Below are 26327 nucleotides of genomic sequence, written 5' to 3'. Positions count from 1 at the left end.
TTTTGTTTTTAAAACATTACGAATGGGGTTATTAATGTTTAAGAGGACTGTAATAAATATCCTTTAAATCATGAGTCCCTAACTCCTATAAATGCTTTTTTGCATAGTTTCAAATGGATGATTCATATTAGGTGGTAGGAAAGTCACTGTGTCCTTTAAAAATAAAATAATGTTTGAATGTAATTAGAAGAATACACACTAAATCAAGTGCAACTCCTTGAACCAAGGGTCTGACGTCAGAGCTTACGTAGACCTCCCAGTGGGTTATAAAGCAATATTCGGATGAAAATTTTCCTTACAGATGAGCTGGGAAAAGGATTTTGTAGCTGGAGCAGTGGTGTTTTGGTATAATGAGCAATCCATGTTTACATTGATGTGTGAGTCATAAAATGAATAATGGCTGGTCATTGAACCTCCTTAATTCACTCACCTTGGCGTAACAGCATAGTCCCCCTTCCTGTCCCTCACCCACTCGCTGTACTCCTACATTCATTCTCCATTGGTGGTAGGCTGAGGAAGAGTGATGGTGTGTGGGGGGAATCCCCCAACTCACATAGTGCACCACATGTGTCTAGTGACACATTCCCATACGTAAATTACTCCTTAAAGGATAACATTTGTGAGTCATTCTGCTCTGAAGGCCCACAAAAGAAGCTACTCATGACATGATCCCACGTGAGGTTGAGCACTAGTAATAGCACCCAATGTGTCATCTCGCATCCCCTGGGTAATTCATCCATTAATTATTATGGCTTGATAAAGAAGGTTGACTACATGTATGACATCTTTAAAAATATGTAGTGCCCGAGTCAGAAACTACTCCCCAGCATACTACACAGCATATGATTCTACGAAGATAGAGTCATAGTCCTAAAAATGTGATGACTATCAATAGTACAAGTGTATGTATTCAAATTGGCAACACATTAAACAAACTAGTGATATGAGTGCCTATTATTGCAGGATATTATTAAAACTTTTCACTTACGCATGTAGATCACTTTAGGACAGGAACAAGTAAGATTGTCGCAGACACAGCCTGTTGTAAAGCTTTTGAAGTCAGTGGAGACTACACTTTGACGTTAATGGACCATTTCAGGCTTGAATCTGAATCTAAATCTGAATCTGAATCTGAATCTGAATCTGAATCTGAATCTGAATCTGAATCTGAATCTTGTGCTAGTTTTTTTTTTGCCATGAATTAGCAAATTAAATGTGATTTTATATCCAGTCATCTACTGTAGATGGCAAAATGTCAATAGTCAAAGGTCAAAGGATCATGAAAGTCGTAACCTTTGCTCGGAGCATGAGCCCTTCTGTAGGTGCTTCTAAGGTAAGGAGCTAAAGAATGTTGTGAAATTCGTGTTAGATTATTCAAAAATTGTATCTTTAAGAAAATTACTAAAACTTGCTGATAGTCTTTTCATTGTTCTCACTACTCTTTGACATGGCCCTGCTATCATTAATTACCCAAGGAAGGCATTTCACAAAGTTGGACTTAGTTTATGGCAGGTCATTCATGCCCTTGTACCTATCCAGTGCATACCAGGGGGATTTTAAATGGGCATGATGATGGCCAACCATACACTTGTAGCTTAACCCGTTGAGGTCGGGCTGATTTTGCTACAACACACATTTCCCATAGACACTTGCCCGAGTACACTCGGGACTCGTTCTCAACGTGTTAAGTGCGATTGAAATCAAACTTGATTTCATGATCAGTACATCTTATAGTGAAACACCCTCCAGAAATGTCATACGCCTATCATTATAGGTAGAACAGATCTATTATTGACTCCATGTTTGTCAGGACATCACAATGAATAACATTTTGTGAAATGTTTTTCAGCCGCAAAGTTGTGAAATCTTAATCATAGTGTGCGTGTGCAGTGATCTAAAGAATAAAAGATGGATTTTTTTTTTTCTGATGTCTTATATGGTACTTTAGTGTATGCTGGTGAGGATGGTGTCATTGACAGCTTTGTCTGGATCAGAAAGCATTTCTGGACATCTACTAACAGTTGATATTGGCATCTTGCACTCACAAATAATATAATATGTTCACACACTCTCTCTATACTCTCTCTCTCCCTCTCTGCGCATCTTCTATCCTGCAGTCTTCGGACCCAAACAGTAAGTTCCATCCGTTCAGCAACCTGTCGGAGCTGGTCAACAGCTACACGGTGACCAACAATGGTCTCTGCTGCTCCCTCCAACATCCGGTGGAGGCCAAGAAAGATGAGGAGGAGCAAGAATCGGGTGAGTTGATTGGTAGGCCTGGGACCACGAAGTACCCCATTTTGGTATCTAGAACCGTAGGAGTATTACGGGAAAGATGATAACTCTGAATCCTGATACTCTGTACTGGAGGTGACATGACATTTGTTCCTGTGACAATTTCTACGGTCCTATTTTCTCCAAAGACTTAGGGTTAGGGTTAGGGTTGTGGTAGGGTTTTAGGTTTAGTTTGATATGAGGATTAGGGTAAGGGTTATGTTTATGGGTAGAATTTATGTTTGGCTATTCAAGCTTGCAGATACAAAGTTCTTGGGAGCAATTGTTGCAGTCCTGAGCAAATGTCATAGAACCGTGCTGTGGAGTAGGTAAATGAAGCTTGCATAAGCCTAGGTTGGCAGTTCTTCGAAGGGATGGAAAATCCTGACCCCAAGAATGCATTCTGTCACCACGCTAATGCCGAACGTGTCTTTCTTCACTCATACTGTACTCCCCCTTTTCATTCCCTTACTTCACACATGTATAGACCTTGCCAGAGGTTAGATGCACTGCATAAGAAAAGTTGTTGCCATTATGACGTTAACATCATCATGACCAAAGTCAGAATCATATAGTAGCAATGTTAGTAATTTCAAGAGCTCTGTATACAAGGAACTGTATTTGTGACTGCCCAGCTCAAAATCTACAAAAAGTCCCAGATTGGGATTCTCTGTAATGGACCAAAATATGTCATTTGGGTTGACAAACTCCAAATTTAAAGTTTGTTTTACCTGATAGACTATTTTTTTCTCTTCATGCTGTCAAAATTTGGTGGCTGAAAATAGGGCCAAAATTGAGATATTAATGTCTTTTCTGGACCGTTTAATCTCTTTATGTCAGTCACTTTTTGAATGGGTTAGGATTGTGTAATTTTAACAAGTTATTTATCATTTTAAAGCTTGGAGCAAACTCTTAAAATATGTACAAAAATATCAATTTCAGCCTACTTTTTGTGAGTTTTTAGCTTGGCGGTCACATACAGTGTTGATGACTGCACAAACCGTAAAGGGAATGGTATTACAGATCATGGCATTATGAGCTAACAGGGCGTGGCTCGGAGAGTATGTCATTTGTAATATGGACAGTGTGATACCTTTCACGGTTTGTGTGATTGGTGGCTGTTGTAATGCCACATCTATTATTGCAGTAATTGACGGGAATGTCACACATTGTCTGACAGTGGTAAAAGTGCAATACCAGAGGAATTCAATGATTTGGCAAATATAGCCCTATTCCCTTAAAAAAAGTCAGCAATCTTTGTGGAAATGTGTGTATGTCAATGGGAGATTTGCATGGCCATGCTGCTATCACCACATCTAAAGTTGCATTCTAGTGTACTGCTATAATAGAATGGTGATATGGATCCTGATCAAATGATTGGCTGAGAGTAATCACATGACCAGTCTTTCATTTTGCCTAACATGCCCAGTGGGCATAAGTTTTTTTACTAATGACCGGTACTAATGACCAATGTTAGGGACTGCTCAGAGATACCACAATCGCTCAAAGACATGACTTTGTTCATTCAGATGGCTTGTACGCCATTGTGAATGGACAAGATTTCATTGTTTTGTTTACGAGCAAAAATGGCTAATTTTATCAAATGACAAGGATCTACTTCATAATTCTCTAAAGGAAATACTATAATACCCATCATTTTGTTTGGCATTTAATTGTATAATTACCTACACCTGGCCCTTTGAAATAGTCCAAACACCTTTGACTATCGCCTCGGGCATGCTAGACTTTTCAAAAGTTACTGTATACACTGGATATTTCGGGAGGTTCTTATTTTTGCGAATTTCGCGAGTCGGGTGCTATTCACAAATTTAAAAACAAGCGAAAATATTAACTCAGATTCCGACATGAATGTGACGTGCACGCATACATCTCTCCATTCAGTTCTGTACTCCACAATCGCAAATTTAACCACTCGCGAAATTGTCGAGAAGTCCCGATTCATGGAAAATTAGACTTGCTAAATATATGGCGTATACAGTACATTGTATCTTGTGTGCATGGGTTTCTTACTAGTCCTTTCACTGATGGGTATTATTTGTATACTACTATCGTGGTTTCATGATGTTGCGGAAAATCTAAAATTCCACAACTTTCTTGGTTTGGGTTGGATTTTTATGGAACCTGTAACTATTCTGCTCGTGCAATTGCTCTCGTTTCATTACAGTCAACTTTAAAGAACATGATGTGGTATTGCAGTTTTAAGTAGTGATCATCATTATCTCATTCCCTGGTGTGGTATGAATCACAATGCCATTGAAGTAAAGTTTGAAATGGAACAAATTTTCCATGCTGAATCACTTAATTCTTGTAGTTTTTCTGCATCAGTAGAATTTGAAACTCTACAAAATGAAAACATGAAAGGTATCTTGTTATCATGAATTCAGAATCTTCTGTGATGTCATCAATCAGCTTCAACAGTCTGACAAATTACAGTGAAACAAGTAGAGTATAGCTGTCTTCCCAAACTTGATGGTACAACATAAGAGAAGGTTGATGGTACGTCTCGTGTACTACAGTAGTTATGGGTCACCGACACCATACTTTGACCATACATAGAGACCTTGATAGGAAGTCCATTATCATGGTGTATTTGCCTGATCATACAAGATTATTATTTGGCCTTGGGAACGTTGTCATATGCCCCCATTTCTCCAGGCCGAAAGCAAAGTACAAATGCATAGGAGGGACTAAGTATTGACGACTTCATCAAATAGTTATTTGTCCATTTTTGACAATCATTGTAAAAAATGGACAAATAACTATTTGATGAAGTCGTCGATACTTAGTCCCTCCTATGCACGTAAATAGCATGCATCTCCTTTTCCCATTTGCAACAGTGCACTGAAATCATTGGTCAGCCAGTAACACTGAGCAGATAGCATGTCAGTGTTGGCATTTTTGAATAAAAAGTATTCAATTAACACAACATCTTGTTTGAGACAGTAGCCAAATTTATGCAAGGAAAAAACTGTCCTTCTTCTGGTACATTATAGTTGCAGAAATAGAATTGCAAAACCTCCATATTGAAGGACTTTTATCTCAATGATAATTTCATGAATGAATTAATTTGCACACACAAGCAATAAGAATTGTTCAAATGATCTATCAAAAATATTTGCAGACCTTGTTCAAACAAGAATTTTTAGAAGCTGGGAAATGTGGTGATGAAGTGTTCCCCTTTAAAGCGGAGGACCTCATGACAGTTGACAGGTGTCATAAGAGCCGGGATGCCGAATCAGCAGGTTAGATCAGCCAACGTTAGATAGCTCTGCAGGGACTCACCCTCCTGGGGTAGAGGAAAACCCCCCATGAGCTCAATGGATGAGTCCACTGATTACCAGCCAATTTCCTGGGCAGACAGATAGTGGTGATGGAGGTGGAACCAAATTGTTTGGTGGGGGGTTTAAAGGAAAGGATGGGGAGGGAACAGAACTTTCTGTGTTTATTTTGCTTTTTTGCCTCTTGCTGCTGCTGTCTGTATTACATTACAAAACTGTCAACTTCAAGGTCCACCATTTCCGTGCCGTGAATTGGGGTTGAATGTACTTGACTGTAATATTTATGTACCAGGTAGTCACTGAAAATTTTGGATTCATTTCTTTGCATAATATGTAGAAGATAACATGAACTCAGTTAAAAACTTATACTTTCCCCCGTGATGTAAAATGGACAACCTTAACCCTTCGAACCCTGAATTATTTGCATGTTTTGTGAGCTATGCCCTGAATTATTTGACATACTTCGCATATTTCACTTACGTATAAAAATATGCCAAAATAAGAATTAATAGATGTAGGAATGTGAACAAATCAAGATCACATAAATTCTTTATTAGTCTACAATGAAAAGTAGTAACACATAAAAATGAAATAATGATTATCATATGTGAAGGAATGTGCTGACAAGTTAGAATAAGAAAACTTCCTTCTTCTGACTAACATTTTCTTCCGTGCCTTCGCTGTGACCATCACCATCTTGGCCATGACCACTTGCTCCATCAGCACACTGACTATGATCTCCCCCGCTTGCACCCGGCTGGGAGGTGCTTACAGAACCACTAAATCCACTAACATACCTCCTGCAACCTCATCCCCGTATCAATTTCGTCCTCAAGATCACTACCTTGACAATATTCAGAGTCATCAATGTCTTCTGCATTTTTTCACTTTTTTTCTGATCAAAATGCACGAAAACTACGCCTGAAATGCACAGGTCCCGTACATTGCCATAACTGAGCAGGAAGTCATATCAAGCTGCAAAGAAGTCATATGATGTGAGGCCGGTAAACCGGCCTTTCGTGTTATTTTGCTTTCACGGCGTGGCCAGAAAACTGGCCATTTGGATTCAAAGGGTTAACACTGAGGGTTCCATTGTGACCAGACAAGTGACCTCTGGTGAAACGTTCAGTTTCCCTTTTTTTGGTCTTTTGTTTTGCTTTTTACGACAACCTTATAATGTAGATGTCTCTTTGGTGTCATTGGCAGCCTTCTGGTATAATAGAAAAGTATAAAATTGAGAAGGAGTGTACATATTGTAGTACCTTGAGTATGTGTCATCTTCGGAGCACTGCCTTTGTGCAGCAATACACCATGCGCCATTTTATGTCAGCCCGTTAGTGTGAAATTGAAACTGTGTAGTTACTTTTGCTGGTACTTTAGATTGAGTATTTTAATATGGATGTTGTGACACCAGGGTGAAATCAAGGATTTTTATCAGTCAGTGCAATCATGAGAGGAATATTCCGACAGGCGGAACTGGAGAGAGATTGAAACAGTTTGTGATACTCGTATGTGTGTTCAGTTGTCGGTAGGACACGTGGGTGATTACTGAGGATAACTTGATGTGGCAAAGTATGTACCTGTGGATTTTGAAATCGTTTCTGAAAGCCATGATATACGGTAGCGGCAATAATTATCATGCACTGTGTCCAAGTCCAGTAAGATATTGTGATTTATTGCCAATAAATAATTGACTACAAATTACCAAATGATTGGTTTTGATTGGTTTATGGCATGATTAGGTTTGATGTTTTGAGCTGCAGTCAACTAGTGAGCCTTTGTGCAGCTTTCTTTGGCTGTGATTTATCTGCTGGTTGCTTTGACATGGCATGCGAGTTTTCTTCATCACTTTTAATTGTTTGTTTTTTTTACATGTGAATGTTTCTCATCAAATCTGCACCATCTGATCATATGTTTTTTGTGTGTTTGTTTTCCTGTTGTCTGTTCATAAAGTTTGTGTTTCGTTTTGTTTTCTTCAAAATCAGAGTACAGTTCACCTCATTGGGTAGTTTTAGAGGATGTTAATAACAAGTGGTTAGGATTGCTGAACACTTTGACAGATAATTCCATCGCAAACTTCACTTCAAGTTCGGCAGAATCAGGAATAATTGCATTATACCCATTAGCACAAGGCCAAACTTGAATATGAGTGATTCTCCCCTGCAAACAAACAAACTATAAAAGCCTGTGGCTTGTTCTGTTCATTGTAGAAATATCAAAGCAATGGGTGGTAGGTCTGTGAGTGAGGCGTGTTCATCCCTGGCCCCAAAACACTTCCCCTCTTCATTCAAATCTTCCGAAGCCGACTGATTTCTAGAATTCAGCTTGCAGACCTGTGACCAGAGAATCTACTTGAACATAGAACTGGACTCTTTCCTCGTTGAGAATGGCGTGCAAACTGGTTCCACATAATTTGCTAGATCACAGGATAAATTTTTCAAGATTTTCACAAAGTCCTCGCTGAACATGCTGCGTATCACAAATTAAAGTATCAATGACAAGTATTTAGTTCGTGAAAAAACAATGACAACAACTATAGTTTTAAGATCCTCTTGTTATCAGGCTGCAAGTCTTTAACTTTGATCTTGGGAAGCCTTACGGGAGTTTGACAAGATCATGCAAGTTGAAAGTCTGATGTAGGAAATGATTAATACTTGACTTCAAACTTTTCTTAATAGCTTGCCTGAATAACACATTGACCTGTTTTATTGTAGTGCTTTATAAACGAGGAGTCATCTTTTGCAATCGTTGAAGAAAAGTGAAGAAAAATTCTGCTTTCTTGTGATAAAAGATAACCCTCTGGATTTCACATGAAGTCATTTTTTGGGGTGTTTTTTTTTCTTTTGCAAAGATGTGGAAGCATGCAAGTGTCAAAAATTTATCTATAGATCATTTTAGAAATTGTGTCATGAAAGAGTTAATAGAAATCTTCATTTATTGCCCCATAAATCAGACTAAGATAATCTAGATTTTCAATGCTTACTGAGTTTCAGCTACTGATGAATACAGATCTTTCTCATACAAGAATCCTCTTGAGTTTCTTTGCAAAGATGTCAAAGTGTGTAACTTGTCAAAAGCTGTTGTGGATTTCGAAAGGCTGTGTCCGGCCAGACAAGTGGCTTGGACAGGGAAGAGGGTCTGGGTGAGAGACTAAGCCACGTAGAGCCGCGTTCTATTTTTGGAGTCTGGAGACAGTGGAAGTTCATCCGCCGACTGCGAAGATTGAAGGAAGATAACGCGAGGGGGAAGTTTGTCATATTGAATCTCGCTGGGAGGATGTCAAATTATAAGTGGAAGATCGGGCGGAATGTTTTGAAGCCCTCGTTTGAAGTTTTTTTTTTTTTTTTGTTCTTTCGTGTCATTGTTAGTTGTACGTGCTGTACGAGGATATGTAGTGTTATGATAACTTATGTCTCTTCTTACTTTTCTGTGTTTGTGTGCTTGATAATGCCTCAATCTTTGATGTAATCAAGTGATATGAGTCACAATGTCATAGGATGGCTTTTATTCAGATGCCAGCTCTTGTACTGTATCCTGAACAGACTTCTTTTTTTTTTATGAGTGAGTTAGATCTGTTTGATATCCGTGTAATTAATACATACATGACTGCAGAATATGAATGATGTACTGTATAAGCTGTTATTTTCGCGGACAGATATTTTCGTGAATGAGGAGGTCACGGACATTTTCGCGGGATGTTGTTTTCGCGATGTGACACCGAGGCTATCGTAAGGCCACCATTAGCCTAGTGTACGGTGACATTTTGGCGTGTTGTATAAATTGGCGGTCCAGCCGTGATTTGCCAAATTCGCGAAAATTAAACCCTCGCGAAAATAACAGCGTATACAGTAATGTATTGTAATATAGCAATGTGACCACAATGAAATACTTGGAATTTAGTGTGCAGGCACAAGTAAATAAATGCCACCAATTCTGTATAAATGCAAACAAAGGGAAACTGACCAGAAATTAATGTAATTTATTAGTGATAAATTGAGCAAAGAAAATGGGATTCCATCGGGATTGGAACCCAAGACCTGTGGATTGCTACATTGTAGGCCAGTGCTCTACTGACTGAGCTGTAGAAAGCTTTTTAAAGGTATACACTGTAGGGCATTCCACAAGATTCAGCCCTTATGAGGTATAATTGCAAGACCTTCAAAGAACTTTGTCATGTCTCTTTAACATTTTGTTACATTATCCCTTATTCTGCTTTCTTGTACTTGTAAAATTTTGGCAGAACACTTCCTGATTTGATATGGAAAGGTTTCTGCAATATTGTGAAGTCAAATTAGGTGAAGTCATTTCATTTAATGTATGCCCTTTGCCTTTCAACCAATCATACACTGCTGTTCCAGAAACGATCAGGAAAGGTTCTGAAATTCCTGTAGAGTTGTGAAATGATTTCTCAGTTCTGATATCCACCCTTGTCCTTCTACCCCTGTGCCTACTTTGCCTGATATGATGAAGTGAAGATCTGCTGAAATGCTACACATTTGTGCCTACTTTGTGTGTGTTACAGTAGAATCTTGTTAAAATATTAAGGGGGATATAGTGAGATTCCTGACATGAGGAAATCATTTTGTAGACCATTTCTTTGATGTTCTATTGTCTTTATATCTGATGATGGTAATGAGATACCTGACATAATGAAGAAATGTCAGTATTACCAAGCAGCTCATCATAAGCAAGGTTCCCTTTATTTCCCACTGTACTCCTACCAATCTTTTTGTTGCAGTTTGTTATTCTGAAGATTCATTATTCCCAAGGTTCGATAATCCAAAAATGAAAACAGGTTTGTTATTCCGAAGGTTTGTTAATCCGAAAATGAAATACGGTTTGTGATTCTGGAGGTTCATTAGTACATGTATGCTTCATCTTTACATTTTTGTATGAACCATATTTCATTTTTGGATTAACTATAAACTTTTGGAATAACAAACCTCATTTCATTTTTGGCATTGTGAACCATCACAATAATGAGCCTTCAAAATAACGGCACAAATGTTCGGATTAATGAACCCTTTCTTATTTACGGAGTAACGAACCTCTAGATATACAAAATTTGTTTGATTGGAATAACTAACACCTAATAACGACCCTTTGGAATAATGAGCCGTATTTCATTTTCAGATTAAATGAACTGTAGGATTAACAAGGCCTTAGAATAACGAAAACCACCCCAATCTTTCTACCAATCTCACCTACAGAGGATGAGGACGAAGAAAAGTATTCGGGTGTGGATCTGACTCCATCTCCCGATGGCCCCGAACACCTCCTCCAGGCACGTCTGGATGCCATGGACCTCGCCCCACTTGAGGCGGGCGACTTCGTGGGACGCCTCAAGGAGTACGTGGCCAAGGGAGTGCGGGAAGACTCAGCGGAAGTCGTCAGGGGTGGGTGCACTCACCCCACCCAGCTACGGAACCTGGTTATGGCTTCCACCAAAGAACTCACCAGGTAGGTGGAAGAAATGGCAAGATACAGTCGATTCTTACTTGCAACCTTGACCACTGTAATCGCCTTCATTTGTCTAAATTCTTGTCTTTCCCAATAATGTATACAGCATGTATTTAGTAAGTCTAATTTTTCGCGAATCTTTACTTCGTGACAGTTATGTGAGTGGTTCAATTCGCAAACGTTGAGTACAGTAATCAGAGCAGAGAAATGTACACATGCACATTGCATTTATGACCAGTTCAGAGCTCATACTTCCATGGGTTTTTAGATTCGCGAATAGTACTTTAAAAACTGTAAAACATACGGAGTATATGGTATACTGTCCAACATACCAATGTTGTTTTCAAGTAGAAGTTATGAGGTCTCATAACTTTTACTTGAAAAACAACAAAAATCGAAATGTGATTGAACAGGGATATCAAACATGTGAAATCCAGAGGGCTACAAAAGGTGATCAAAGTGATATATCTGCTGCAGTAAATGGTCAGTAATTAATGCTGCATATACGGCTGGCCACTTTAATCTTGTGATAATGTGCATCATGCATTGAAATGAGGCTGTAGTTGGCATCTGCCCCATTCTCTTTGAGGTCCCTGATAAAGCCAAATTTCTGTCCTGAGTGCTATGTGAGTGTACGAAAAACTGCCACCAATTCATAGTGGATAATAAGAAAACAGTAACTAAAGCAAGACGAATAGATATAGGCAGTGGATGCTTCCACAGTTTGTAGTCTCGCTGCATCAGACATATCGCTTAGCAAAGACATTTAGCTTTTGAATAAAGCAAAGACAATTAGATAGCTGCATTCTCCACCTACAACTGTATATTATAGGCTAGGAACATCACTAATGTCACCATGCTCCAATTCTTGACAGATAAGGAGCAAATGACATTGTACAGATGCCTATCTTTCTAGATTTTAAACATTGCCTAGTTGGTATTTTTAGTCACTGATCTATCTGTGCCGAGATTGTGTCAAATACTGTATACTGGATGCTGGGATAGAGGTTTAGGAAGGGGTAGTGTATATTGTGGATACTGACTAGAACCTGTTGCATTGCATGTCTTTAAAAACTGTCATGAAATAAGTCCTCAGAGCCTCCTGTTAATCATCATCCTGATGACTTGTACATTGTAGTTAACTGAATATTATTCCTTATCCTTGGGCCACTTTGGGGGAATTCGTCTCAGCATGCTTATCCGTCGCTAATTCGCCAGAATTCCGTCGACATTACGAAATGAGTAGATTGTCTTCTCGGCCGACTTGAGTTGGCATTCACGGTGACGTAGTTTGCAGCCTTGCCAATAATCACCAGTGTCAAGATGACATTCATCAAAGCAAATTATAAAAAATGATATGCATAGTGCTTTGTTGTTGTTGTTGTTTGTGATTTTTTTTTATTTTTAAAACCCAGGAGCCAGCTGTCTAAGTAGGGATTTCCCCTACTCTAGAATTCTCGCGCCCGCTCCACCCGTGGCATAGCTAATACATGTATATGATGAGTCATGTTGATTGTGGAATACCGGACTAATAAAACCCCTCACATCCTCCTTCCTCATCCCTTCTAAGAAATGGAAGAGTCCTCGGTGCATGCTTCATGAAAGAGGTTGTTAGATGGTGTGCTAAATTGTTTACCATGTAACAGCATCAAATTTCCTGGACCTGTTAATGTGCGAATGCCAGGATTCTTTCTCTGTTTTAATAACCTCATTAAAGTGAGAAGATTGTTGAACATTATCATAACCCACTGTATTCTTCATATGAAAAGGATATTTACAAGAACTCAGTTTTGTTATCAGGACACTGTTGCACAAAAAGATGCAATCAAACGCAAGTCAGAAATCAAATATAAGTCAGGTATCGGCCAATCATCATCGAGTATTCAGAGACTTATGCTTGATTTTCAACCTTATGTTTGATGTCAACTTTGTTGCATCAGGGTTCGACATTACATGTAGCAGCACAGTGGCCCAGTGGCCTGGGGCCAGTAAAACTTGATGTCGGGCCACCAAATGTCCAGAAAAAGCTATCTTTTGGTGGCCAGATCGGGCATTGTAAGATTCGAAACAAATTTTTTATTTTTCCCCTTGTTTTGGGGCCACAACATTCTTTTTTGGGCCACCAAAATGTCAGATTCAAAGATTTTAGTGGCCTGACCGGGCCACCGGAGGGAAAAAAAAATGTAGAGCACTGTTCAGTCTTGGATCGAATCCCAAACCTGCTCCATATCCTGTGATGTGATATTGTTCGTTGTTGCCTGGCAACAGTATGATAAGTCTTCCTCTCTCCTCATTTCTTCACTTTGACCCCTTGCGACCCCCATCACTTAAATGTGAGATGAAATGTTGCTCTTAAGTCATCATTCCTTCTGTAATCAGCTTTTGGATGTTTACAAAATATTCCGAGGTATGCACATGGTGTACTGCATGAGCATACGGCTAGCATCTCTCAGGTCATGCAGTGAATTTGCACAAATTGCACCTACATGTAATTCTGTGGCATTTCTGGTGATATTTTGCGTTTTGAAGCCACAGCTAAGAAGTGGTCATCCTGATAAGTTGATCAATTTTGCGCATGCACACTTGAGATGAAGAGAAATATGTTATGGTTGGATGTTGGAAGCTAAATTTGTAGAGTCTATTGGGAAAATGCCACTGTCAACAGCGCATATTGGACATGCTCTGAAATTGGATGCATACAAGTTGCAGGCACGGAACATTTGTGTATATTATAAAGCTGAATTGCTTTATAAATGTCATAATTGAACATAATGGCAGAGAGACTGATACACGCATAATCATGAAAGGACGTGAGACGAAAAAAAAAGAACAGAAAAAAAGATGCCTTTGTGCTTGAAAGTGAAATTAGAAAGAGCCAGGTCATTGTGTGAAAGTAGAGATCTTCGACAATGAATCACAGACTTAGAAATGATATGTGCTGAGTTTTTTTATTATTATTTTTTTAATGTATGCTCTTACAGCTTTGATGATGTCAAATAATGTCTGAAGCTTTTAGAAAATTCGCTACTGTCATTTTTTTTTTTTAAACAATTCAATTTCTGTGGTTGCAAGTTGTGGCTATGAGAGTATAGAGATTGCTGCACTATACGCATGTTTCTGATGTGGGCGATGTTAGTAACGAAATCCATCTGGCAGTGTGAGGAAAAAGCTGACCTTCTCTATGAGTCATCCCAGGTTGTTATGCCTTGAACATCACAATGGCAATGAAATATGAGTATTTTATTCCAGGGTGTTCAGACGCAAAAAATTCTAACTACAACGGTATAGCTATATGATGAATATATACATCTGAACGCTGACTAAACAAAATGACGTATAACAAAATGATGGTTAGTGTGACATTTCAAACTAGAACTCGATAACAAATCAGCATTCCATCATGTCCATTGTGCGTCTGAACGTATGGCGACCATAGTATGGTATAACTGGGCAAGGCTTAATGTGAGCTCATGCAAAAGGTGACCCTATTCCTGTCGCTAGCAGCCATGTCATGACCATAACAACATGCGCAGTGGAAAACTGTGCATCTGTGTGACGATTTCCAGAACGGTCAAGATTAGCGTCTGAACCATGTCTGAACGGTCTGTCAGCTATACAATGATTCTTTATACGTTGTTTCTTTATCAAATTTTGGTATAAACTGGCTTGCGTCTGAACAGGGGGATCTTCACATACCAGCAATTTTTTTTTTCTCTTTTTTTTTTTTTTTTTTGAGTGCGGCAAGTGTTTGCGAGTAAAGGACTTCTACCTTGAACGTGGTGTGACATTGTCTGCATGTTCTTTTTCCCTTCAGCGATTCCTCCTCCCCTTGCGTTAATTTATTGCTGTTATCAAGAAGAGGAAGTTGGAGGGGATATGGAATCTTGCCAGAGCGAAAAAACATATTATATTTTGGCTGAGCAGTCTCCTCTTTGGTTGCACTATGTCTAGTATTCAGAATGAGACAAACTGTGGTACATGTTCAGTATGTTGCTGTCTGCAATTTACTACATTCTGGCATTATATGAAAGCATAATGGTTTGAATACTTTAGTACTTAGTAAAAAGATATGTTTCTTTCCATCGTTGATTTGTACAATATAAGTCATTCCATGTGGCTGTTAATAAAGCAATTATTCTTTTAAATGAGGCAACCTCAAGACAAATGGCTATATTAAAAGTTCCTTATCTTATTTCAATATGAGCCTTAAAGGACAAGTTCACCTTCATAAACATAAGGATTGAGAGAATGTATAGCAATATTAGTAGAACACATCATTGAAAGTTTGAGGAAAATCAGACAATCCGTTCAAAAGTTATGAATTTTTGAAGTTTTTGTGCAGTACCCGCTGGATGAGAAGACTACTGCAGTGTATGAATAACTTAGATGTCACATGCGTACAACAATATAAGGAAAATATAAAGAGAATTTCACAAAATTCCATCTTTTGAGAAAAGTACACATTCCCCTGACTCGTTACCGACAAATGTTATGGGTAATATTATTCCCCCTGCCTTTAGAAAGAGGCAAGTCAAGTGCACTTTTATTATGCCAAAAAAGTGAAAATATGTTGAATTTTCTGTTACATTTTCTTTATACTGTTGTACGCATATGACTCACAAGCTGTAGTAGTCTCCTCATCCAGCGGTTCCAACACAAAAATTTAAAAAATTCATAACTTTTCCATCGATTGTGCAATTTTCCTCAAACTTTCACTGATGTGTTCTACTAATATTGTTGCATTTTCTCAATCCTTATGTTTATGAAGGTGAACTTGTCCTTTAAGAAGATATACCCTATACCAGATGAAATGTCATTTCATATTCTTGAATACATAGGTGTGTGGGGATGACATAACTGTCAATTCCAGATCTGTATCTTGAATATCAATCAACCAAATATCAACATTGGTTTCAAAGACTTGGTACCGGTACACCTGTGGCTTGGGGAATTTATGGGTGGTCCAATCAAATAGATGTTCTTTTGCTGCCTGACGGGTACTGTAAAACACGATATATTCGCGGCATGAAAATTTTGCGAATTAATTGGAGCCAACAGCCTTTCTTGCAGCATGAAATTTCGTGACTTGCCACTGGCATCCAATGCATATTTTGTAGGCAAGAACTTTTGTGTGCATTTTAATTTCGTGAATGTTGCCGCTCACAAAATTCGCGAAATTAAAATGCACGAGAACATTCCTCGTTTTACAGTACTTTTGAAAACCAGGAATAGCAACAGTCAGCAAATATGTGCATTGAAGTGTGCCTCTCATCAGTAATGATCGACTCCAATCAAGATAAAGGGAATTAAAGGGATGTTTAACAGTATTGGTGCAGATGAGAATTGGGCTTTTAAATTTTTGCGAGATACCAAAAAAACACTTATGATGTAGTACAGAACATACCATTTTAAGAGGAATTCAAAGTTTATTTGATGAAAATCGGGTTTAGAATTACTGAAACATCCAAAAAACAAAGTAAAACAAAGCGATCGTAATAAAGTGTGGGTCCGTCCCACACTTTATTAGAATCGCTCTTTTTTTGACATATCTCAGCCATTTCAAAATCAATTTTCATCAAATTAACGTTGAATTCCTCATAGAATTACATGCTCTTTCATATTTCATAGGAGGTTTCTCATTATCTCACCAAAAAGTGTTAGAAACCTGAAATTAGGTCTCAACCAAAACTATACGATCCCTTTAAGCTGTTTCATTACCAGTCTGTAGCAAACCTATTTGCACATAATGTCAACAGCATATCATAATAGATGACCTGAAACAAGAAAGTGAGCAAAGAGTTAAAGGGGCATTCCAGATGATTTTCATAATTTCACATCATGTACATGTACATAAATCGACAACTCCATGTATAGATTAATTTGTGGAATTTATTTTGGTCCTTGAGCAGAGAAACCAATACTGTGAAAAATTGTAAACAAATCACACTGAACAATGTTGATGACATTGTATTAGCCTCACTTATTTGAATCAGAAATGTAGCAGTGTAATTCCATTACAATACTGCTTGCTTAACAAGTTCCCCTATGTACGTACAATCTGTGCGTGCCCTCTTTTTTTTTTTTGTTCTGCTTCCTTGAGCCCCAACTCATGCATTCTTATGGCAAGGCTGCCATATCAACATCCTTGTTCATTGCAATTTGATATAAACTTTGAAAACATTCTTATTCCTCATCCCAATCACTATAAATTCTGAAACTCTGTACTCATTACTATGACTAATTTATTGTTGTTTAAATGTAAAAGTCTGAAAATCATCCACAGGTCTCCTTAAAGAGACTTTGACATTAGCTACTGTAATTAAAGGAAGAGAGGAATTTCAAACCCAACGCATTCTAATGCCAGTTATCATGAATGAACAAAATGAGGATGGTTTTGTTGGAGATGGATGTTCCTTTCTGATGAGGTAATAGTGCTTGGGAACATGGTTCAGATTAAATTCTGCCTAGTCCTTTTGCTACTAACCAGGATTTCATGTTGTATTGTCTTTTTCTAAAAGCATCCCAGATTGGATTACATCATGAGGAAGTTTTTAGAGAGGCTTTTGTTACTGACTCTAGTCTGAAAGGACATCATGGAACACAGGTTGAGGTTTTCCTCGTGCTCATGTGCCGTGAAATTTCCTTGTTCCTTAGAGTGCACTTTTTCGCCAGGTATCCCTCCAGTTGGTTGTCTGTGGGTACTAATGCTGTGAGCCATAGCTTCACGATGTGAATTTGTGATGCTGTTCAGAAGAATTTTGATAATGAATTGATGAGTTGACGTGTCATGTTCTCGGGCAGCATTGGGTTCACTGCATGTGAAGTATTTAGAAGTGCCAGGAATATTTTATTTCATTTCCTTTTTGCAGGGATGCCAGAGAAAAATTTATTAAAATCATGGAGCTGCCCACACAGAGATGTGATAACTTTTTACAGTGATGTTCTTGGTTGAGAGGAGCTAACGGTAGCATCTCAACCTTACACTGCCATTCCTTGTGTTGCTTGGCTTCGAGGTTCATGGATTATTCACTGATGAATGTGAGGATTCATCTGAGCCGAGGAGTGCTATGTCAAATCATGGATTTCAGGTGTATTGTGCTAAGCCAGCAAGAAGGCAGCATGGAGGAGTGTTTCTTATAATCTCCTGATAGCGATGGTGTCTTCCGTCGGAGAGATCAGTATAATGAAACAGTGATTGTGATATGTTTAGCTGTTTCAGGAAGACTGATTAATCAAAGATTGGACTGAGAACCCATGTATGCATGACTGCTAACAAAAGACTTGTCAATATCAGCTTCTCATGCCCAATTTCCTCAAGCAGATACAATCAGGTAAGGATTGAAGTCTGCCATTTGCATTTGACGGGTATTTTAACTCATGGAAAGATTGAGCTCTGAAGGTATTTGTACGTCTTGATGTGAGTGATCCACACTATAGCTCAAAACTATTCCTTTTAATATTTATTTATCTATCTGTTTGGATCGAAGGTAAAATGACCATGTTTTTGTCATGACTCCAGCAGAGGTTCAAATAAAATCATTATCATTAGAAAAGCATCATGACTTCAATTTTTTTTTTAAATCTTTGTGAATTCTCTTTGTTACCCCCCTCCCATTGATTCACACTCAAACACTGCAACAGAATTATTTCATTTATTTCCTGCACTAAACGTCAGAATGTCATCAGCTAAAATGTTTGAAATGTTACTGTTTTCCCAAATCCCATCTTTCTCACTAATTTTGGTGGAAATTGGGAAAAATTTACCAAAGGAAAAGAAAAGCATTTTGGAAGTTTCTGTCGGTATGTTTGAAATCAATATTAAGAAAAAAAAAATAATTGGACATTGTTATTCTTGTCCACTAGCACGATTGAGAAGTAAAACCCTTCAGATTGCAATATTGTACTCAGAATCAACCTAAACTTTTTTTTTTTAAACATCTCCATTCTTGGATCCACCAAGCAAAATTAGATATATGTCTGTTTTGAAAAATGCAATTCAAATTTGGAATCAAGATTCATAAAAATTGACTAGATCAGCTTGAAATGTGTCTCTCTACGCTTGAACAGACAGGTTCCTTTTACAAGGTAGGTACCTCTCTACATGATGTACTGTAAAGCAAGTCATGTGGGGTTATGAATGTATCAGTGTTTCTTTGGAGTGTTCACATTTTAGCAGATTCCCTTTATCTGTGCCCTTTATGCCCTTATTTGGGAATGTAGCATAAATGGAGTGCATACATACTGAACAGTGGTGCATATTGACCCTGATAATTACAAGGTTACGAATGAGTACGAGCGAGCAAGAAAGGCATACTCGACTTGGCCACCGGCCAGTTACGTTTCGAGAGTTGCGTTTGTGAGTATGTATGTCGCGATCACGTTTGTCGCAATCACGTTTGTCGCAATCCTGCACCGGGGCCCTCAATTGATGCACACATGTGTAGGAGAGCCTTCAAAATATCACATGTGTGTACCTCAAACCGATGGCCATTTATTGAGGAGGAGCCCTCAAACAATTGCTGCAAAGTGGCGATGAATCCCCCAGTCTATCAGAGCTCAGGGGGGTGTTTGGATGAGTCAGTGTGTAGAAAGGAAACCAGCCAGGGTGTTAAGGTGACCCCTCGTTCACCTGTTACTGGTCTGACATTTGTGGTTTGGAGAAACCAAACAGTCACCTCATCATCTCTTGACACATTTATATGCTTGTACCTGTTGATTCTCTATTCTTCTCTATCCCTTCCCCCCCCCCCCCCTTTTCCCATTTTCACACTATGCCCCATTTTCATCTCCTTATTTTCTCATGTTATCTCTTTTTTAAAGTATGAATAACAACAAAATATGTCTTTTGACTATACAAATGCTACCATAACTCTGTGTTCATTATTGTAGCTCAAAAATTTGTCTGTGTGAAGCATGTACAAGTAATAATCAATATGACCCACACAGGAATGTTGTAATTTGACATCCCCCCCCCCCCATCTACAACTGTATATCACGTTTAGCCTCATTTTCATATTTTTTCATTTTATTTATTCTACTTTTTTAAAATAAAGCAGAAACAATAACATCATACATTAAATTGTGCACATACTTCTGTTGACTTTGTCGTCTTTTCTAAAGCTCAAAGTTTTGCTAGTGTGAAACAGGGACTGGTAGTATGACCTTTATGTAGAAATTTGGTGGTTTGATATGAAGGCTGAAGTTTGGTATGTTCGATGTTGCATTAGGAAGTGATAATTCATTGTTACCAGACTTGCAGGTGTTGCTTCCTTCCTCTTATCAGGGCAAATGAATCAGAAAAAAAAGGAGTTTATCGATCTGGCTTTTTGTTTTTTCCAGACATAATTAAAATTGTGAGACTGCATAGAGGAAGGTAATTTTCCATGTAACAATGTCTGTCTGGGGATATATCAGCAAATTTGTTGAAAATCAATAAACGACGTAGCGGGCAAGGCCTCACAGAGAATCTAGATAAATGTAAAAGCTTTAGGCAAAATCCTGAAGTTATTGCAAAAGCAAATTTTTCCTCTTCCAATGAAATAAATGAAGATCCTTATCAATATCATGTGACAGCAGTGATTAGACATTAAGGAAAAAGAAAAACTTTTATGGAAAAAGCTTGGTTTTCAGAGGGAGTACATTATAGTTCTTATGAACAAACATGTATATATTCAATACTACTGAGACATTCATACAATTTTCTTCATATATTACCATATATGCCGGTCCATTCGTGCAACTTCTGAATAGTTTCTCTGCGTGATATTGTTCCAAAAGATTTTAGGGGTGGGCAGTTGTATCTTTCAAGATACATTTCATTCTCGAAACATGATGGGTCCTTTAATTGTTGTTTTTGGTTGATGACATGACGGGTGATGATTAAATTGCCTGCGTAGACTATTGCGGTGGCTCTCCTTACACAGTCAGGTCTTGTAGGAAATTGTCGTCATCAGTACAAATGGGGCGGCCTACAATTTCAGAGATTTTTCGAAGTGATGTAATTGATTCGGGCATTGTGTAATATCTATATCTGTCTCCTCTGTCATGACGAGTATGTAAAGCATGAGGATGCTCTGATTTTTGAGGATGTCATTAATTTGTTCATGTGGAACATGGGATGTGAGGTAGAAAATATTGGACAGTTTCGTTCTTGAAACTGAGAAGTTGTTGTTCATGTTAAACATGGGAAATGTTAATTTGTCTGATGCCAAGGTGTACTGTAATCCAGTGTAGTTTTGTACAAATGTACAAGTTAACCCATTGAGGACGGGCTGATTTTGATACAACACGCATTTTCCATAGACATTTGCCCGAGTATACTCGGGACTTGTCCTCAACGGGTTAAGGGTTGGTAGATGTCTGTCTTTACTCTCTGTGTATTCTCATAATGCTGTCCACAGAACGGAAACAAAGTGAGATATTTCTGTGCAAAGAAAATGAAAGTACAATTAGGGATCTTTTCTTGAGGTAGGTATGGATTTCTTACGTGTTGATAGAGTGTGAAGAAAGTAGGAGATGCCTGATAACAATTTATCTGTATCCAAGTACTTGTTTTCCTTCCAAATGAAAGTTTAAAAAAAGAAAAGAAAATGTTAGTCTTTCTGCTGAATTGGTATGATGATAGATTGTCACAGATTTGCTGACCAAGCTTTGTATAATCATATTCAAACAGATGAAACAACACTCAGATTTAGAAAAGAATTTGAGATTACTCTGTCAGTATCAAATTATATTTGATCAAATATCTTCTATGAACAAATATTACTATCCTTTCAAATGAATTTCGTAACAGATTTTCTAAGATAGCTGCTTGCTGGAAATCTTGAGTTAATTAATTGTGGCCATTTGTAGATTTTTATCATTTTTTTAAAGGCAGTGAACAGTTATATTTAACAGCAATTTTTTCCTTTTTTTTTGGTCATACCTTCATCTTTAATAACACACCAGGCATATGTAGGACCAAGCAACTCAAAAAAAAAAAAAAAAACCCAAAAAACCATGGAAGCATTGTGATAATCAAATGTCTTGAAAGGGAAATCCCATCCAAATATTATGTTGTTTTGAATATGAAAACAGAAAAATTAGGGAAGTAGATCAATGAAAATATGGGAGAAAAAACATCAGACATAAAGAAAGAGTTATGAACTACAAAAGTTTGGAGGGTATGAATAGTTGACATGTATAATGTACAAGTACCGGTAGGTATTGAGCAGTTCTGCATTCAGTTTGTACAAAAAATGTACCAATTTCCATTTTTCTCAAATATTTTTGCATAAACAGAACTTAAATGCTGAGGAGGACATACAAAAACATACTTTATTCTCACTACAAATTGTACATACCAACCAAGAACAGGTTTCAAAACAATTTTTTTTTTTTTGGGGGGGGGGGAGGGGGCAAAAATGGAAATTGGTGAGTTTTTGTGTACATATTGAATGGAGAGCTGCTTAATATGTGTACATCACACTGAATTGCCAATTTGTCTTAAACTCTAAACTTTTTCACTTCATAGCTTGTTTTGTGTGTCTGATTACTTTTTTCTCATATTTTCACTGATCTATGTCTCTGACTTTCCTATTTTTATACAAAGCAACATGATGGAATTTCCCCCTAAGAGGTGCAGTAGTTTGTTTGTAAGATATATTGTGAGTATAACAAAGCCTAGCTGTATAACTGATTATTTACATGCACAAATACAGTATGTAAATAAAGACAAGGCTCAGACTTAGCACTGCTGTATCTGATGGTTGGAAAAATTAGGCCATAATAGAGTGACATTTGTTACTGTCAGTTCGCATCATGGTTTTTATGAGAAATGTAGGAAATCTGCAATACCTGCCTTTTCATTCCATTTGACATAAACGCTGGGATGAATGTTGCCTATGACAGACATCTACTGTCATGACATTAGTTTGGGAGAATAGCATGAAGAAAGCCACGATCTGACCTTGGAGGCTCTCTTCTCCATCTGTGCAATTTCCTCCTCACATTTACCCAACCTCGTTACCGTGGCAACGCTCGCAGTTCTTGCCTCCCGAGGGGGGCGTGCAAACCCCAGCACTATACACCCACTGCGTGGTGTCAGAATGCTCACGCAGGACAATGATGTTGTCAGATTCATTTTATCGTGATCTTGACGACGTCCGGGCGGCCTCCTCAAGTATGCCCCCAGTGGTCGCACAGAGTAAATCTCTATTCATCTGGGTGCCAAGTTGGAGGAAAGGGGAGCAGAGGGAAGATTTGCAGAACTTCACTAAGCCCCACTGAAAAATCTCTTTTGAAAAAAACCACAAGTAACCTTCAGTGCTTGGATGGTGCAGTGAACTTCCTCTTTGGCATTCGTATATCAATTGAAAGACAAATTCTTTCTTCCTTTTCTTTGTTGCTGAAACCATCTGCTCGAAAGAAAAGTTACACAGGTACAAGATATGAGTATATCAAACAATCTTTATCTTTGCTGTAATGAGTAAAAACATATTACACACATAGATGTATACCAAAAGATATGATTGTGTATATGCGCACAGTGTTACGTTTTGCTTGACACAGGGTTAAAAACAAAATGATATCAGTTTTTCATCAAATCTTGTCGTTTATGTTTATTTTTTTTTTTTCAAATTCACTCCAGGCAACTGAGGATATTTCAGCTGCAGCTTGATGCAATGCAGTGTCTGTTTGACGTACAGCTCCCATCAAACAAGAAATTCACCCTGCAAGAAGTGGTAAGAGTTCCCAATTAGATTTGCTCCATTTTTTGTTTTGTTTATTGTGTAAGCTGAACATTTACTATAACCTGCAAATGATTCACATGTGGCCGTATCCTTGTCCAAGAAAGTTTACTCAAATCACTATAAGGTCCATATCGAAACTAAACTGTGATTCTTCTCAAAATACCATGAAAAATCAATATGAGCTTCTTTTTCATTGGTGTAGAGGTGCATGCATAGTGTTGTTATACTTTTTACCACACTGGCAATATATTCAGCCATGTAAGCTTAAGACTTACTGCAAAATTGATGACAATCAAAAAATTATAAGTATAGTGGGCAAAAACTTTCACATGCATTTCACTTTCGTGAATCCGCCCCTTGCAAAAGTTTCATGCATGCAAACATTTCTGGTTTTACAGTATTTAGAAGAGATTTATTTTATGTGAGAATCACAATTCGTTTCAAAACTTTTGATATAAAAGAACATAATGTATTTGGCTCATATCCTCCTCAAAGCTCACCATTATTCAAAATCTAATGACACTTACTTGAGTGGTTGGTACCTTTTAGAAGGTGATACCTTTCGATAGTGTAAAATGCTTTGTAAATAATATGATAATAGTTTCAGTGTTACTGACATGCATTCGCATTTTCTGTTGTAATAGATGCATGCGCACTTTCCACTAAGTATAAAGTAGTGTTTTGTGGAAGATTAGAAAACAAACATTTGTGTTTGAAAATCTTGATATCATATCATGTGGCCATTTTGTTGATCCCATTTTATCACTAGCCGGAGTACGAGAGCAGCCCAGAAAATCTCTACAAGCGCTTTGCGGAATGTGAGAAACAGGTCAAGAGCTTGGAGTCAAAGGTTAGTCTTTTCGGTAAAGGTTAAAGGTCAACCATTTAATGAGACTAACATTGTGTTCAGCAGAGGAAAAGTTCTGTGAAGAAAAACGTGTCTTTCATGAAGCTAATAATGTCAAAATATAGTGAAAGAACACTGACAATTTTTGTAGGGATACTTTTAGAGAGAAACATGAAAAGTTTTACTGTGCTTTTGAGTTTGTGAAAATTCTCATAAAGCTAAGAGCTAAGGAACTCAAATGGTGCTTCAGATGTGGAAGTATATGTGTTGTATACATGTCTTACAGATTGGTTTACTGTCATACAATTTACTACTATTAAAATGATAATATCATACCATGTGTTTTCTGATGATCAAAAGTGAGGCTTTCTTTGTGGAAGCCACTGATAAAACAAAGATTTTCTTTTGTTTCGCATTTGTCGAGTCATTGGTGTCATAGATTTTTTAATGAATAATTATATTTCCAACTCAATTCCAGATTAAAAAAGAAAGAAAATCAGTGACAAAACTCGGTTCAAAGGTGTACAGATGATTCAGGTAAATCTTAGGACAGGATAAAAGATACGGTCATAAAACACTAACTGTGAAAAGAAAATAACCGTGCTCTATAACACAGTAAGTTTATTAATAGTTGATGTCTTGTATACCAGGCATTTATATATGTTAGTTTATGCAGAAGGAAATTACTACAAAACATTAAAAATATGTCTCAGTATTGCTCAGAAATTCCTCCTGAACTAGATTCCATCTCAGCTCCTGCATTCCTCCCTGTGCCTTCCCTCCCCATCTGTTTGCAATCTGAAGAGCATTACATGGACATCTACATTGATATTACAGATTGCGTCATTTTATAAGATACAAGTCCAGGGCCCTGTTTTATGAAGAGTTAAAATTGATTATAAAGTTGATTTCAACTCTAAGTCTATGGCAACCTGTGTGGTAAGGACATTTAAAATCGATTTTATCTTTTGATAAAACGGGGCCCTGATAAAGGGAGACAAATTTGACATCTGCTGTTCGTCTTTTGTCTTATATCACTGTGCAGATATCGCCTGTGCTGATGCCTTATATGGCAGAATTGCAGGCCAGGTTCAAATTAGTCTGAGAAGAAAGAGTAAAATGTTCCAAGCACAACGGTGAAAATTTGATCAAAATCAGATTAATTGTAACAAAGTTTTGCAATTTTAAAGATTCTCTCATTTTTTAGGTGATACGCTATCAGCGTATCACCTATTGTGATTGTCAAAATCTCTCTTTATTTCTTTTTATTCTTCTTTCTTTCTGGACAATTTTGTGTCATCAATATCTCAAGAATGACATTACGGAATAACATGACATTTTCAGGGAACATGTCTCATAACAATATCTAGCCACAATAAGGTTTTCATGACATTAACGTCTCTATGACGTCATCTAGGCGCCATTTTGTGATTTTCGGACCATGTTACATGATCGATCATAACTTCATAACTAAAGGTCATTTCTGTATCATTTTTTGTGGACATAAAGTTCAGGTCACGCTCTATCTTTCTTTCTCTGATGCTAATTACCTAGGACGTCATCTAGGACACGTAAGCGCGCGTCAAACTTTTAAAAGGCTCAAAACAACTTTCCAATGGGAAATCTCGAAGTTTCAGACAATTTTAAGCGTTTCAAACGATTTTGCGCGTGCGCGTCCGTCCGCGCGTTTTCGCGCGCACAGCGCGTCAGTAACAT

General features: G+C 37.8%; 1 protein-coding gene across 1 annotated transcript in view; it reads left to right on the top strand.

Moving 5' to 3' along the window:
- Positions 1-26327, top strand: part of LOC139725552 (phosphatidylinositol 3,4,5-trisphosphate 5-phosphatase 1-like) — a 94110-nt gene that overhangs the window by 41181 nt on the left and 26602 nt on the right. Inside the window, exons 3-6 of the mRNA XM_071636643.1 lie at positions 2118-2259; positions 10784-11033; positions 23662-23755; positions 24534-24614. Coding sequence (XP_071492744.1) covers positions 2118-2259; positions 10784-11033; positions 23662-23755; positions 24534-24614 — 567 coding nt within the window. The remainder of the gene's footprint in view (positions 1-2117; positions 2260-10783; positions 11034-23661; positions 23756-24533; positions 24615-26327) is intronic.

This window comes from Diadema antillarum, unplaced genomic scaffold (genome assembly GCF_040938485.1).
Source record: "Diadema antillarum isolate AM-2024a unplaced genomic scaffold, OU_Dant_1.0 seq00000049_RagTag, whole genome shotgun sequence".
Classification (NCBI taxonomy): domain Eukaryota; kingdom Metazoa; phylum Echinodermata; class Echinoidea; order Diadematoida; family Diadematidae; genus Diadema; species Diadema antillarum.
This window is presented reverse-complemented; position numbering and strand designations above follow the sequence as displayed.